The 15,745-nt window shown below is 44.4% G+C and overlaps 1 protein-coding gene across 3 annotated transcripts in view; it reads right to left on the minus strand.

The window, feature by feature from the left end:
• MICU1 (mitochondrial calcium uptake 1) overlaps positions 1-15,204 on the minus strand; it is a 221,071-nt gene extending 205,867 nt beyond the window's left edge. Inside the window, exon 1 of one of the 3 annotated variants that reach the window (XM_075935002.1) lies at positions 15,049-15,204. In XM_075935002.1, the coding sequence (XP_075791117.1) occupies positions 15,049-15,128 (80 nt within the window). In that variant the 5' untranslated portion in view covers positions 15,129-15,204. Of the gene's footprint in view, positions 1-14,997 lie in introns of all 3 variants that reach the window. The other 2 variants (XM_075935003.1, XM_075935004.1) reach the window with 2 other exon arrangements.
• Positions 15,205-15,745: the final 541 nt, after the last annotated feature.

The following is a 15,745-nucleotide window of genomic DNA, read 5'->3' on the forward strand; positions in this document are numbered from 1 at the left end:
AATACCCTGAGGGTGACACACAGAAAAAAAGCCTGCAAGGAGCTGAAGCAAAAAATGAACATTGGATAAAATTGCCTGCTAGGAGAGGGGGAAAAAGTGGGAGCTTAAACTCTGCAAGTTTTGCAGGCTCATACAGCTTTATCTGAGAGGAGAAGCCTTTCACTGATGGGTATTATGTGAAAAGATGCATGCTAAAAATTCATCATGAACTATTTGACGATTTTCACAACAAGCACAAACATTTTACAGAAAGTTCAAGACATGCCATTATCCCCAAAAACAGTTTATGATAGAGCTGTGAAAATACCCCATCCAACCAACAAGGAACGAATGCAAAATTTGAGTACAGCTACTTATTTTGTGTTTGCTTTGGACAGGACAACTGACGTATGTGACGTTAATCAGTTGTGTATTCTGGGATGATGTATTTATGGAAATGCTGTGCACAAAGAAATGACTGAGATATTACCAATGAATAAAAATCAAACAAGGGGCTAAGGCATCCTTAAAACTGTGATAAATTTTGTAAACGAGAAAGAAACACAGCTGGATAAGCTTATGTCTGCATGTACAGATGGTGCACCTAACACTGTCAGCAAATACAGGGGATTCCTTACTTTTGTCAGAACAGTGAACTGCCCACTTTTGAACTTTCACTAGTTTGTGCATCAGAAGGCACTTTGTGCGCAATCTTGTGGAACTGAACTCGGAAATGTAATAGGACTGGTTGTTCACATTGTCAATTGGATTCTTGCCCAAGCCCTTAATCACCATCAATTTCAGTCACTGCTCGAGGAAGTAGATTCCGAATACCCCAATCTACTAATGCGGGGCGTCTGGGCTGTCCCGCTGCCGGCTTCCCCCGCGGCTTGCAAAGCCTCGGGGAAGCCGGCAGCGGGCAGCCCAGGCACGCCTGGGGTGCCCTGCTGCCCGAGCCCCCCCCCCCCCCCCCGAGGCTTTGCTCCGCGTCTTCCTGGTCTGCAGACCAGGGAGACGCGGAGAAAGCCCCGGAGTACACGGGCGGCAGGACCGCGAGGTCCCGCAGTCCGTGTACTCCGGGGCAGCCCCGTTCGTAACTGCGGATCCGACATAAGTCGGATCCGTGTAAGTCGGGGACTGCCTGTACAAAGGCAGCAGGAGGACTGTGGGTAACCATTAGGATTAATCAATGAGCCCAGGCTTATCAGTTAATCGTGTAAACAGCTACACCTTCACATCCCTACTGCAAATTTGACACTGTTACCCTGGCCTTAAATAAAGACATTAACTGGTTAATGCATTACAAAGCCAATTTCCTTTAACGGCCGCATTTTCACATTAAAAGCTATGAATGGGACATATCCAGCCTATTTAATTAGCTTCATTAACATAGACCTGTCAGTTGTAGGATCCAAACTGGTTTCTGTTATTTCCAACTGATCTGATGAAGTATGCTTTAGCCACGAAAGTTCATGATGCTATATATTTTTGTTAGTCTCTTAGGATATCATAGGACTATTTGTTGTGCTAATCCAATGGAGCAAGAAAGTGAAACTCACTTAGCAAGGGAACATGTGCAGGATAAGTGAAATTCAGAATGAGTATGGCAGCATTAATGATGTACAAGTCAGATTTTTTTCTTTGATGTTTTAAATTTCCTAATCTGCTAGGAAATTTATAATAAGTAAAGAAAAACAATCTTTAAACATTTATTTTTAAACCCAACTATCTGAGGAATAGTAATTAGGTACCCTACTACAGTAAAGCTCCAATTGTCCAGCATCCAGTGGTCCAGCAGTCCCAATAGTCCGGCACCAACTGGAACCCAGAAATGCTCCGGCTAGCCAGACAATTGGAGCTGCCCTGCGCCTCTTCCTCAAGTCCACTGCTTCCACTGCTGAAACTGACCAGCTGCGGACCTGGGGAAGCGGTGCGGAGCAGAGCAGCTGGGGTGCTGCCGGGTTGGTCCCACGGCACCGCCCCTCACCCCACTGCTCGGCACCTGGCAGCGCCCCAGCTGCTCTGCCCCACAGCTTCCCCAACTCCTCTGCTGCTGAAACTGACCAGCGGCGGACTTGGGAAAGCCGGGGGCAGAGCAGCAGGGGTGCTGCTGGGTTTGTCCCGCAGTGCTGCCCCTCACCTGAGCAGCACTGCAGGACCAACCCGGCAGCACCCCAGATGTTCTGCCCCACGGCTTCCCCAAGTCCACCCCTGGTCGCAGCGGCAGATTTGGGAAAGCCCTAGGGCAGAGCAGCTGGGGTCCTGCCGGGTTGGTCCCGCAGCGCTGCTCAGGTGAGGGGCGGCGCTGCAGGACCAATCGGGCAGCACCCCAGCTGCTCTGCCCGCCCTTTCCCAAGTCCGCTGCTGGTCAGTTTTGGCAGCGGCGGACTTGGGGAAGCTGTGGGGCAGAGGAGCTAGGGTGCTGCCAGTTTGGTCCCACAGCGCTGCCCCTCACCAGCACCTAGTTCATCCCATAACGTGCCATTCCCCACCCGACCCCTCACAGCCCCCCTGCCGGAGTACCTCCTGATACTCCGGCATATATGATAATCCGGCACCCCCTGAGTCCCAAAGGTGCCGGATTATCAGAAGTCTGCTGTACGAAAAAGTTTGTTCACGTGTCTTTCTAAACCAGTGGATTCTTTGAACCTGGATATAACAGAGAGGCAAAATGGGAACCCTCCAGGGAGAAATTCTACTAAGAGTTTAATATGATTTATGGGGAACTCCAGAGACTCAGTTAGTGATGAAAGAAATGATTAATGAGATAAGTGAATCACATCATTCATTTTCCTTCAGAGCATGAAATTAAAATTGTGTTAAGGATGAGAGAAGTTTAATAAATACCACACAGACTTTTGCAGTCAAACCGATCATTCAGAAAGCATGCAGTTTTAAACTGCAAGTAAAGACTGGGGAGTTGTTTCAGCACACAGGCTGCTTCAAAATACTTCTTAATACATACTAATATATGACAATTTAAAGTGATGTTATGCACCATTAGACTGATTTAAAATTTTGATGAAAATATAGCCAAGTTTGGACAAAAAGAAACTGGTCAAATACATAAAGAGTATATAATGGGATAACAGACTAAAGAAGAATCAGAGAAGCAATAAATAGGATCTCAAAGTACAGGAGGCCACGCTTTACAATGCCCCGATTTACGACCCCCCGCACTTACGAGCTTTTCCATAAGTGTAGAAGGTGCCGAAATCCCACAACTTACGTCCTCGGCCCCACATTTACGACGGCATATGACGCCTGTTGTAAATGTGGGCTCGAGTTACGATGCCCCCGATTTCTGACGTTATCCCCGGAGCCAATCATATCGCAAGTCGGGGGCAGTTTGTTGTAGTATTGTGGTTTAGAATTCCTTGCAAATATGTTCCTGACCTCATATTTACAATATAAAATATTGGTTGAAGTTGGTTTCTCAGATCCAGTATATTGTAGTCTTGCAACATTGACCAAGATTCACATAGGGATCAGGGTTCCAAATTCTGTTCAATTAGGCTCAGAGCATAAGCCATGTCTGGTTGGATTAGGTTTTACCAGTCCTGACTACGAGCCCAAATAACTGAGCTGTACAGCATCGGACTTTCAATCTAAGGTTTCATGGTTCAAGACCCTTTTTGTGCAATATTACTTAAGGAAGGATGGTCCACTGACACTAGCATGAGACTCAGACGATGTGGATTCAATTTCCTGCTCCACCAGACTTCCTTGCATAGAAATGTGAAAGGTTAACTAAGTGATGCTTATTGGTTCCTGACGAACTGGTGGGGGTGTGGACCCTGCCTGCCGCCCTTTAATTCAATTATTTGAAGTCAATTATCTCTTAAACATCACCAGTTAACCAATTAAACAGGGTTTCGAATCTCTACCCTTGCATGACCTTGGGCAAGTCAATTATCTGTTTCACAGACTAAAGATTGTGATTTTCTCAAATACAGTGGTGATGAAGGTAATAAGCTCAGAAGTTCAGTTAGTATAATCATATGCATATTGTCAGTGTCTCCTGCATAGTACGGTGGTGCAGCCAACTGACTTGCTGCATAGTTGTAGAACATTTAATTGTTAGATTGCAGGCAAGGCCAGATGAACTCTTCTGGGGGCCCACAGCTATTAGATTTTGTAGGGCCCCCTAGGCTCTGGGGTGGGTCAAAACTGAAGGGTTCAGTGTGCAGGAGGGGGCTGCGGGTTGAGGCAGGAGAGTGGATGTGGGAGCAGATGAGCACTCTGACTAGGGATGTGGGCTCTGGAGTGGGGCTGAAAATGAGTCACTTAGGGTGCAGGAGGGCTCAGGATTGGGGTATGGGGTCTAGGAAAGAGCTAGGGTGCTAAGTAGGCTCAGGGTTGGGGTGTTAGCTCTGGGAGGGATTCAGGGACTTAGAGTATAAGGGGGGGCTCAGGGCAGGGAGTTGTTATGGTTCCATTTGGTGTGGGGGGGGGGGAAGAGGTGGCTCCATGTGACTTGTGTTTACCTGCAGGCACCTGTGCCTGCAGCTCTCATTGGCCCCAATTCCCAGCACTCGCAGCGACAGTGCTCCAGCTGTGGGGGGCGGGGAGGAGAGGAGGAATAGCAGCGCACCGGGCCACCTCCCCTTATCCCTCACCAGTAAGGACTGGGCCAGAACACAGGGCTTTAGGGGCTGCAGCCGAGGGCCCCAGGCTAAGCCTTTTCTTAATCTGGCTCAAGAACCAAAATTAGCATTTTTTTTTTCAAAGTCCCTATTTCTTATCACTGCGTACTAAACAGAACCAAAATACAAGTACAGATCCTCAGGTGTACCCAAGTTCTGCTTGGTGCCTCTGGAATAGGGAGAGTACAATTGACTAGTCAGTCTCTAATTGCACCCACTGTCATCCTGAGGAAGCCACTGTCCAGTTTGGTTATGTCTCAGCACAAATTAGAAAACTTTAGGACACGATTCCCCCAGTCCCGAGGGAACAGAGCAGCAGCATACTCCAACAACCACCCCAATACATCGGGTTACTTTCTATTGGCACAAAACCCAATACCCTAGACCCAAGGCCCTGCCCCTGCATTCACTACAATCCCCCTCCCTCAGTGACTTGCTTTCTCCCACCATCATTTTCACTGGGCTGGGGCAAAGGGTTGGAGTAAGAGCTCTAGATGGGGGCTTTGGGTGCAGAAAGGAAATCCAGGATGAAGCAGGTCAGCGTGGGAGGGGGTGAGGGCTCTGGAGTGGGGCTGGGGATGAAGGAAGGGGTTGGAGTGCAGGAGGGATTGAGGACTCTGTTCTGGAGAGGGGCTCTGTGCTGGGGATTAACGGGCAAAAGGGCAAAAGGTAGGGTGTGCTCAGCTTACTTGGGTGGCTTCTGGTCAGTGGTGCTAAGGCCATCTACCTGGGACCTGCCTGTTCTGGGGCACCACACTGCACCCTGGAAGTGGTCAGCAGGTCCAGCTCCTATGTAGAAGGGGAGGGCAGGAGGCTCTGCAACACGCTGTTCTCACCTGCAAGCCCCACTACCCTCAGCTCCCAACCAATGGGGAGTGTGGAGCCAGTACTCAGGATGGGACAGTGTGGAGCCTTGTGCCTCCCCTCCCCACGGCCTCTATCTTGGAACCAGCCTTTCTGGATGCTTCTGGGGCACGACATATCCTGGGGCGCTGCTATGTAGGAACTATTCTTCCCAACCGAACTTTCACTAGCCCAGTCAACAATCCTGACTGGTGCCACCTGGGTCCCTTTTGGCTGGATACCTGGTGACCCTACTAACACACTTGTTACACAGTGAAGTGAGAACAAGTAACACAGCCTAGAGAACAGATGGTCTTCCAACACAAGGGGAATCTTTAAGAACTCCATAGGGCAATTGAACCCCACGATACAAAAAGGAATGAGCAGAAAACAACTGAGCTTACATGTATTAGGGATTCTTTTTGTTGGATCAGCAAAGGTATTTCTATGTAGTTACTTATGCAGTGTCACAAAGTAGCAAACAGAGCTGAAAAGGGACAAAAAGGTGGTGTAGTAGGGTTTCCTTCTTGACAGAAGCTTAGGAGGGAAGCCCGACAGCTGTAGAAAATAGCAATAATAGATAGCAGAGGAATGGAAGATATAATGAAGATGGCTGGATGTAAAAGCTGTGACATGTACATCATTGAGGAGAGGATAGCTAAAAAGTGATTCATTTGTACAAATCCAATGCAAGAAAAGATTTGAGGTCTGGAGATGCAGATAGAAACTGTAAGTGAGTTTTGAAGGGGATCGAGTGGATGGAGGGAAGGAAAGGAGGAGACTGAAGGGAAGCCTCAAGATTTGAAGATGTATGCTGGACCACACAATAGTGAGATTCGACTGCTAGATTAACAAAGTATACAATGCAAGCATGTGACTATGAGAATAAGGCAGGGGAAAAGATCAACTAGTGAAAAACAAAAAGCTGAGGAATAGATTTGCTGATTTGGAAAAAGGAGAGGCCGGCAGTAACAGAAGATGGGAAGATAAGGAAGAGGAGAAAAGCGGGGAGTCCTACAAGAACAGGGGAAGAGATAAATTGAGACAGCCAGAGGATGACTTGCTAAAAGACTGCAAGTGAGATCAGAAGACTAGATGACTTGCAGTAAAAAAAAAAAAAAGGAAGAAGAACAGAAAAGGAAAGGCCAGAGAATTGAACCAAAACTGAAAGAAGCAGATCTGTGTGACTGAGCCCTCCCTATTGAGAAGAATGGACAGTTCAACCTGGCTAACACATTACCCGTTCACATCCCTAGTACAATGTCAAACAGTCTGAAGAATAGAAAACCCATGAACAAATTAGTTAACCTACCACCCAATGAATGAGCTTTATGAAATAATGAACTGCTTTATTAAAATACAGCTGTCAAATTGTGAATGGAGAAACAAAAATTCTCTCTCACTTACTAGGCTTAGATTTTTTTATTCTAATGACTATTCATGGCTGTAAATGAAATGACTGCATACTTAACAAGTCTGTCTGCAAGGATTTTCTCTCTCCCTCCCCCCCACTCCAAAAACAATTTCCTCTTTATCTGCTCCTTTTCAAAAGGCAATTCTGAATGCAGGCTTGTGTGACACCTCAAGATGTCAACAGAGTCACAGTAAACTATAAATAACCCTATATACTACAGTATATAAAATGTCAGTTTCAACATTTTGAGCAGGAAAAAGAAAGCTTGTGTCATTGGCCATCTCATGTTGACAGTGCAGCTATCAGTTCCTGTAGAACAACTGGTTTGTGAACATGTAGTAAGAGCTAATCAAGCAGCACAAAATTAAAAGCTCAACTGCTTTTAATATTAAAACATCATTTATGCTACAAAAACTCCCAGAGGGGACATAGTGTAGGAAAACCAGGGAGTTGATGACATGCATTAGTTTTTACCTTTCCAAGGCTTTCAAGTGGGGTTCTACTTTGAACCGTAAAGACATAAAAATAATTTCTTACTCATCAGATCTTCTTCCTGTGAATATCTGACACCATATATGCCTACTTCAGAGACCAATTTTGTATTATTACCACTATCCTAGCAAAGCCAACACCACTATGAGACTGAGCTGCATTCCATTATTTCTTGTGCATCCAGCAAAGTATTTACCAGTTGCAGAGTACACTTATAATGGTCAACAATCTCAACAGAAACAAACTATGGGGTTACAAAACTGACACCACAATTTAGCCCAGATTTTAATTATGGATAACATGCAAGAAGTAAATAACCACTTACACATCTTAGGCTGAGTTTGTCAAAGCCTTTTTACTGTACACTGAGTACATATAATGTGGAAGCTTTGAAAATAGATAAAATTATGATGAAACATTTTTAATCAAATTTCAAAATGTCAATATTTTTTAAAATCCTCTAAGTTGCTAAAATGAATATTGTTTGTCTTGTTTCCAAAATGTTAGCAGAATTTCAATTTTACAGATTTTCTATTAATTGTCTCACTTAAAATGCCCATCTATGCTGAAAATGACAGATCCAGGGATTCATTAACATCTTTCCTGAGAGAATGAAAACTCGAACACAAAACTGATAAACAAATAGCTTTGTCTTTATGTAACCAACACTGCTTTTAATATGTGGAATTTCTACAGGTCATGAAAGCTCAAAGATTCCAAATAGTCTATATACTCCATCCTGGTTTGCAATTTGGAATCAACAGGACTCTGAAGACACTTAAGTGTTCAGCGTTTAACTTTAGGCACCTGTTTAAGATTTTGGCTTGCATGTACATAAAAAAAGTTCATAACAATTTTGTGGCAAGTCTAACTAACCTGTTATTATTATTAACAGTAAAGCAATTTTGTTTTGAAGTTTTAAAGAATCTATGCCAACAACAACAACAACAACAACAAAAATCTTTTAAAAAAATACAAGTATATTCCCTGCTACTGCAAATGCATCCATCAACATGAGTAATCCAACTGAAATCAATGGAACTAGTCACACATACCTGCTTAAATGTCTACAGGATAAGGAATTTAGTTTTCAATATTATGTTTTGCACCTATAGTAGTTTTATAAAATTAAAATAAGATACCCTATCAATAGTGGTCAGTCATAAAAACGAGAAGCATTATACATTTTAAACTAAAAGTGCAATTGCAACAAAATCAACTTAGTTTTACATGTTTGATTTTAAAAAATTCAAATCAATGATTAAATCATGAAAGAAATATCTTGAGTAAATTGGAAACCCATGTCATTTTTACAAAGCATTTTTTAGTTTTAAATGAATATATCTAGTTTGTATAGTGGAGAGAGTATTTCCATAGGCATGAGTCTTAGTGTTAACTACAATTCCATATGAACCTTATATTGTAAATCGTGAGGGGGAAACCTTTTTTGATTGGGGACCACACATCAGTGAGAAGTGCAAAGAAAAACAAAACACAAAAATGTCTCACTGACCTGGCTCACAATGAGACAAATAAAATTAAATTTTAAAAAATCCTCACTGGCCTGCTCCCAAAAGGCATAAAACCAAGCCAACCCTCAATACCTGGCTTTCAACAAGCAAAAAACAAAACAAAACAAAAACCAAACAAACCCAAAGCCTCACTGACTTGACTCAGGGGCTGCCAGCATTTTTGCTCCAGTCCAGGAGGAGAGGCGAGTTGTGGGGCTGCTGCTGCTCCTGCTGCGGATCAAGGGTTGGACTACCAGTGCTTGTGCTCCAGGAAATGAGGCAAGGCTCACAATGGGCTGAAACCGGACCATGGGTCATATGTTCCCCACCCCTACTGTACATAGACCAGCAGCATTACCCACTTGAATAAATTGAATTTCCAAGCAACAGGAAAGTAAGAACCTAGTTTTATTCCTAGGTAAAGCACAAAGTACCCAAGCAAGCACAGTATTGTCTCATCTATATTAAGATTAGGGATGTTAAAAAGCATTTATTTAGGTAAATATGTAACTGCTGAAAATGTCAGCAGTTGCAACTTTGTATGCCGGGGAGGGATATTATCTGATGAGCCTGGGCTCATCGGTTAACTGTGTACATTGGTATATGTTCACATCCCTAATTAAGATAGCATGGGAAGTTCTGTAACATCTGTCCTGTGTTAAGGGACATCCCCAACATGATTATGTTCTACAGCTGTATTTAGTGGTGGTGTAACACTGACAGGCAGAACCCAACCTGGGCCCTTGGAGCTTAATGCATGAGTCTCTACAGCAGGGAGGGGAACCTCAGGCCTGGGTGCCAGATATGGCCCGTAGCTTGTCTAGATCTGACCCCAAGACTCAGTACTCCCCCCAACATTGGAGAGCCCATGCTGGCACTCCAGCTCCCCCACCATTTCCCCACAGGGCTAGAGCACACAAAATCCACTAGCCTGGGCCCCCTTAATATCTGGCCTACGTCTACACTGGCATGATCTTGTGCAAGAACTCTTTTGCGGAAGAGTTCTTGTGCAAACACTCTTCCAGAAGAGAGCGTCTACACTGGCATGTGCTTTTGCACAAGAGATGTGCTTTTGCGCAAGAGTATCCATGCCAGTGTAGATGCTCTCTTGCACAAGAAAGCTCTGATGGCCATTTTAACCATAGGGCTTTTTTGTGCAAGAAATTCATGTTGCCTGTCTACGCTGGCCTCTTGTGCAAGAACAGTTGCTAGAGGGCTTATTCCTGAGCGGGAACATCATAGTTCTTGTGCAAGCAGCACTGATTTCATACATTAGAACGTCAGTGTTCTTGTGCAAGAACTCGCAGCCAGTGTAGACAGGCAGCAACTTTTGGCGCAAAAGCAGCCACTTTTGCGCAAGATCGCACCAATGTAGACACAGCCCTAGTGTGTGAGGGGACTGCAGGGAGTGTCTCTCTCCTCCTCAATCAGTAAGGGTTTTTTTTGTTTTGTTGCTTGTTTGTCTCTCACTTATGTGCAGCCCCTGACTGATTTTTCTGTGGTCAGCAGGCCCTAACCCAAAAAAAGTTTCCTGCCCCTTCTCTACAGCTTGAGCTAAAATCCAGCTGCTTCTCAGATAAGGCTCATTCTTTCTCTCTGTAAGTGGTCTAAGTGCCACTACAGGGGACAGTACCCCACATTCAGTCGGTGTGTAAGCTTCAGTGGTACTGGAGATTGTAATGTCTTTTAAACAGGACTGTATTCCAATGTGGCTATAGTACCTGTAAAAATTACAATCCAATTTCTGATTAAGACAGTGTTCAGCGCCCCCGTTATAATGCTGACAAGCTACCCCAATATAGAAGGCAAAACATACATATCCCTAAATAACTTGAGAGGAAAAGAAATACAACAAAAAGTCACTGAATATAAGGTTTAGCCAACTTTCTTAACAGGATATTACTACTGTCTTAGCAGTACTGGGGACTAACGTCCTATCTATTAAAATTAGTGGATCATGAAAAGAGACAAAACACACAGGTTTTTCCTATGTGCACTTGTTACAAGAAGGACAATCTCCAGGTACACAGATAACTGAGTAATCAAACTATAACTTCTGATCACTTGATATCGACTGGATATGAACTGATTCATCTGCTTTCCTTACAGTATTTTTTGCAGATGATATTATTATTGTAATGTTAGGTTTGGCTAGTCATGAATCATAACACTGTCCAATGGTGAGACATAGAATTAGTGTTTTGTCCTACTGTACAGCTGTGGCATGAAGCAACCATGAAATCCCATGTGGTCTCCAAAACTTCAACACCTGTTTCTTTTTTAAGAGACTTTTTTCCTTTTTTACTATTACTTTCTTGTCTGCTTCTAGAAAACCCAGCTTATTAAAATGGATAATGCCACTGATCTGTTTACAGCAGAGATTCTCAACTTTTCCAGACTACTATACATACCTCTTTCAGGAATCTGACTTGTCTTGCATACCCCTCATTTACACCATACTTAAAAACCACCTGCTTACAAAATCAGACCTAAAATACCAAACTGTCATAGAATCTTATTACTGGTGTCATTATGACTTCCTCGTTTTTACCTTATAATTTTAAAACAAATGAACTCCTTATAATTTTAAAACAAACTAATCTGATAGCTTTCTTTGATAGGATAACGAGCCTTGTGGATAAGGGAGAAGCGGTGGATGTCATATACCTAGACTTTAGTAAGGCATTTGATACGGTCTCGCATGATATTCTTATTGATAAACTAGGCAAATATAACTTAGATAGGGCCACGATAAGGTGGGTGCATAATTGGCTGGATAACCGTAGTCAGAGAGTTGTTGTTAACGGTGCTAAATCCTGCTGGAAAGGGATAACAAGTGGAGTTCCGCGAGGGTCTGTCTTGGGACCCGTACTGTTCAATATTTTCGTCACTGATGTAGATATTGGGATAGAGAGCATGCTTATTAAGTTTGCAGATGATACCAAACTGGGTGGGGTTGCAACTTCTTTGGAGGATAGGGACATAATTCAAAATGACCTTCGCAAGTTAGAGAAATGGTCAGAGGTAAACAGGATGAAGTTTAATAAAGAGAAATGCAAAGTGCTCCACTTAGGAAGGAACAATCAGTTCCATACATACAAGATGGGAAGCGACTGTCTAGGAAGGAGCATGGCGGAAAGGGATCTAGGGGTCATAGTGGACCACAAGTTGAATATGAGTCAACAGTGTGATGCTGCTGCAAAAAAAGCAAATATGATTCTAGGTTGTTATCAACAGGTGTGTTGTAAGCAAAACTCGTAAAGTCATTCTGCTGCTCTACTCTGCACTAGTTAGGCCTCAGCTGGAGTACTGTGTCCAGTTCTGGGCACCACATTTCAAGAAAGATGTGGAGAAATTGGAAAGGGTACAGAGAAGAGCGACAAGAATGATTAAAGGTCTAGAGAACATGACCTATGAAGCCAGGCTTCATGAACTGGGCTTGTTTAGTTTGGGAAAAAAGAAGATTAAGGGGGGACATGATAGCGGTTTTCAAATATCTAAAAGGGTGTCACAAGGAGGAAGGAGAAAATTTGTTCCTCTTGGTTTCTGAGGACAGGACAAGGAGTAATGGGCTTAAAGTGCAGCAAGGGAGGTTTAGATTGGACATTAGGAAAAAATTCCTAACTGTCAGGGTGGTCAAATATTGGAATAAATTGCCAAGAGAGGTGGTGGAATCTCCCTCTCTGGAGATATTTAAGAACAGGTTAGATAGACATCTGTCAGGGATGGTGTATACAGAGCTTAGTCCTGCCTTGAGGGCGGGGGGCTGGACTCGATGACCTCTCGAGGTCCCTTCCAGTCCTATGATTCTATGAACTGGAATATAAATATTGTACTTCTTGTTCAGAGTATAATACATAAAGAAGTATAAACACGTCCTTGTATGAAATTTTAGTTTGTACTAACTTCGCTAGTACGTTTTATGTAGCCGGTTGTAAAACTAGGCAACTATCAAGGTGAGTTGATGCACTCCCTGGAAGATCTCTACATATCCTTAGAATACATGTACCCAAGTTGAGAATCACTGATTTACAGTGCAAGACTGACATGGAGTTGTAACTAACATTGGGCATGGCACCACTCTAAAGCAGCAGTATAGACACAGCAAGACTCTAGGTCAGTGTTTCTTAACCAGTGATATGAGTACCCTTAGGGGTACTCGAAAGAAGTCAGAGGGGGGTACATCAACACAACTGAAATTTGGAGAAAACTGAATTTTTGTGAACAATGAGAAGTCCTATGGCACCTTATAGACTAACAGATTTATTGGAGCATAAGTTTCCGTGGGCAAAGACCTGCTTCGTCAGATATATGCATGAATTTTTGTTTTAAGTTTTACAGTGCTTTATTATTTTTGTACTTTTTTACACCCAAAAATTTCATCGCCTGCCCAGTTACGATTAAGTTGTTTAAACAAATGTGTTACAATGGTAGAAAAAAATGTGTGTGTCAGAGGGGGGTGTTTTTTCACACCCATGAGGGAGAGAGTTATAGTGCAGTAGCTTGCCAGAATAGACAAACCCATTAAGGCTGAAGCCCATCAAAATACTCTTCCCAGAATACAAAATATACTCGTTATTTAAAACTCTGAAATTAGTTTCTCATGAGCCAAATAGGATTGTTATTCTTTCAGCCTGTAATCACCAAACTATGGGTTGCAGAGGAATGTTTGAGGGAAGTGGACTAGGAAGCACCACCCAGCTCCGTTCCCAGTGTCGTTCCTGCTCAGGCCTCTGCCCCCAGCTCTTAACTGCAGCTCCTGTAAAGGGAGCTGGAGAGAAGACAGATTGAATTATGAGTAGGATGTGCAGGCATAACAGAAGTAGTCTGGGTCCCACTGCTATAGGCAGTGTTCCTTTTGAGATCCATACAATATATTTGAAGATGGAGAATAAAGGGCATTTGTTTTAAAACCAAACAATTTATTTTTAAGATTGCTTCAACAGAATAATTTTGGACTTCACTTATACTAGTTCTCCAACATGGATCACTTTTCTGAATTCTGTTGAGTTTCCTATTCAAAAGGCACAACATGAGAAAAAATTCCTACAAGGTGCTACTAAACTGTTGTTTAAGTTTTTCCTGTTACAGACTAACTCAACTACCTCTGAAGACATTTTAAGTCATGTGTCCTCTAAAAACAAAAGAATAAAATATTAGATTAAAAATATTAGTACAGTTTAGGAGATATATTCTACAATAAAGAATTAAAAAGATGCAATTAATCAGTGCCTGGAAAATCCACTCACCTACTTAACACTTTCCACTTGTATAAGGTAAGTGTCAAGTAGGGGAGTCATGCATTTCTATGGAACTTAAGCTTTCATTTTTAAAAAACTTCTATTTATTAAAAAAGTTATCTTCCACGTCTGTACCTATATGGTCCGCATCCTGTTCTTAAGGTGAATGTATATGGTGCTGTCTCAGACAACTCAATGACTCAGGTAATAAGCAGAGGTTTGCCAAGCATAAGAGTGAAGCTGACCTAAGTCGTCTTAGTTTTGCCTGCCTCTTACAGGGTTCTTTAAGATGAGCAGTGAAACTGACCACTCTGGTTACTTCTGTTTCTTGGATGAGCCAAAAAGCAGAGACAGACACTGGGGGAGGGGGAGACCCCCCCCCCCCCAAGTGCCCACACTGGCACAGGGGAGATGGAACATTCTCCTCTTTTCCAAGCCCCAGCGGCGATGGGCGGAGAACGGGGTCCGGTCAAGTTTATCCGCAACTAAGAGGAGCCCTCTATTCCCCACTTCGCAGCATCTGGGCTGCCACAGGGACCGGACTATTGTCCCCTACCCCAGCGAGTGCCCCCCGCCTGTGGCACCGTTCTGTGGGGTGCCCACCAGCCCCCCGTCATTCACGCGCGGTAAGGACACGGCTGGCCTCCGACAAGTCAGGACCCCCGGCGCTCCCCCGAGGGCGGCCCCAGCCGCTGACCTCCCTGCGCTCAGGGGAACGGTCTCCCCGCCCGCGGCGCCCCACCGCCGACACACACCCAGCTCCCCCACAAGCGCTGCGGCAAGCCGGGCTCGCGGGCTGGGCGGGGGAGCAGGGAGTACCGAGCCCGGCCCCCACGAACGGTCACGGCTCCCTCAGAGGCCGCGGACCCTACCTAGGAGACTGCGGCGCGCGCTGGGTGCAGGACCCGAGCGCCTGCCGTTACCTGCGCCCCCGGGCTCCGCAGCGCCGGCGCCTCTGTCCCCTGCCCCAGCAACCAGCTCCGCCCTCCCTACCACCGAGCATACAAGAGCGGCGTACAGAAAGGCCCCGCCCCTTCTTCTGTAGAGCGCGGCATGCTGGGATAGTGGCGGACCAGCGCTGGGACGGAGCGGTCCCTTTGCTGTGACGTAGGGCTGTCGGGTTTTCCAACAAGTCCCGCCTATTTACCACCGCCTGTATATGAGATGCTGCCAGGCGTGAAGACGTCTCCATGTGATGTCATACCCGTGCATGCTATGACGCCCAGCCTGCCTGAGAACATCTAGCTACACGTTTTGTTCGTCTTCAAAGTGCTACCGACTATTTGTTGTTTTTCTAAGTGTATCCACCCCAGTGTGCATCTTGGGAAGTAGCATGTGCTGAGCTCCCTTGGCAGCCCTGCCTGCCTAACCCTCTTCTGGAGTGCGGTGTGCTTAACTGAGGCTGCAGGTAATGGTGGTACTACCATGCAGTTATGTGGTACTCTCCAAGGAGGACTCTTCTAGCTCCAGACAGATATTGCTTAATTTAGGAGATAGTTACCTTGAAATCTAGACAACTTCAAAAAAAAATCAGTAGGGATATGTCTAAACTACAGCTCTCTGTTAAAAGAGGGATGTAAATTAGGCAAATCAAATGTACAAATAAATGGGGGATTTAAA

This window comes from Pelodiscus sinensis, chromosome 8 (assembly GCF_049634645.1).
Source record: "Pelodiscus sinensis isolate JC-2024 chromosome 8, ASM4963464v1, whole genome shotgun sequence".
Taxonomy (NCBI): Eukaryota; Metazoa; Chordata; order Testudines; family Trionychidae; genus Pelodiscus; species Pelodiscus sinensis.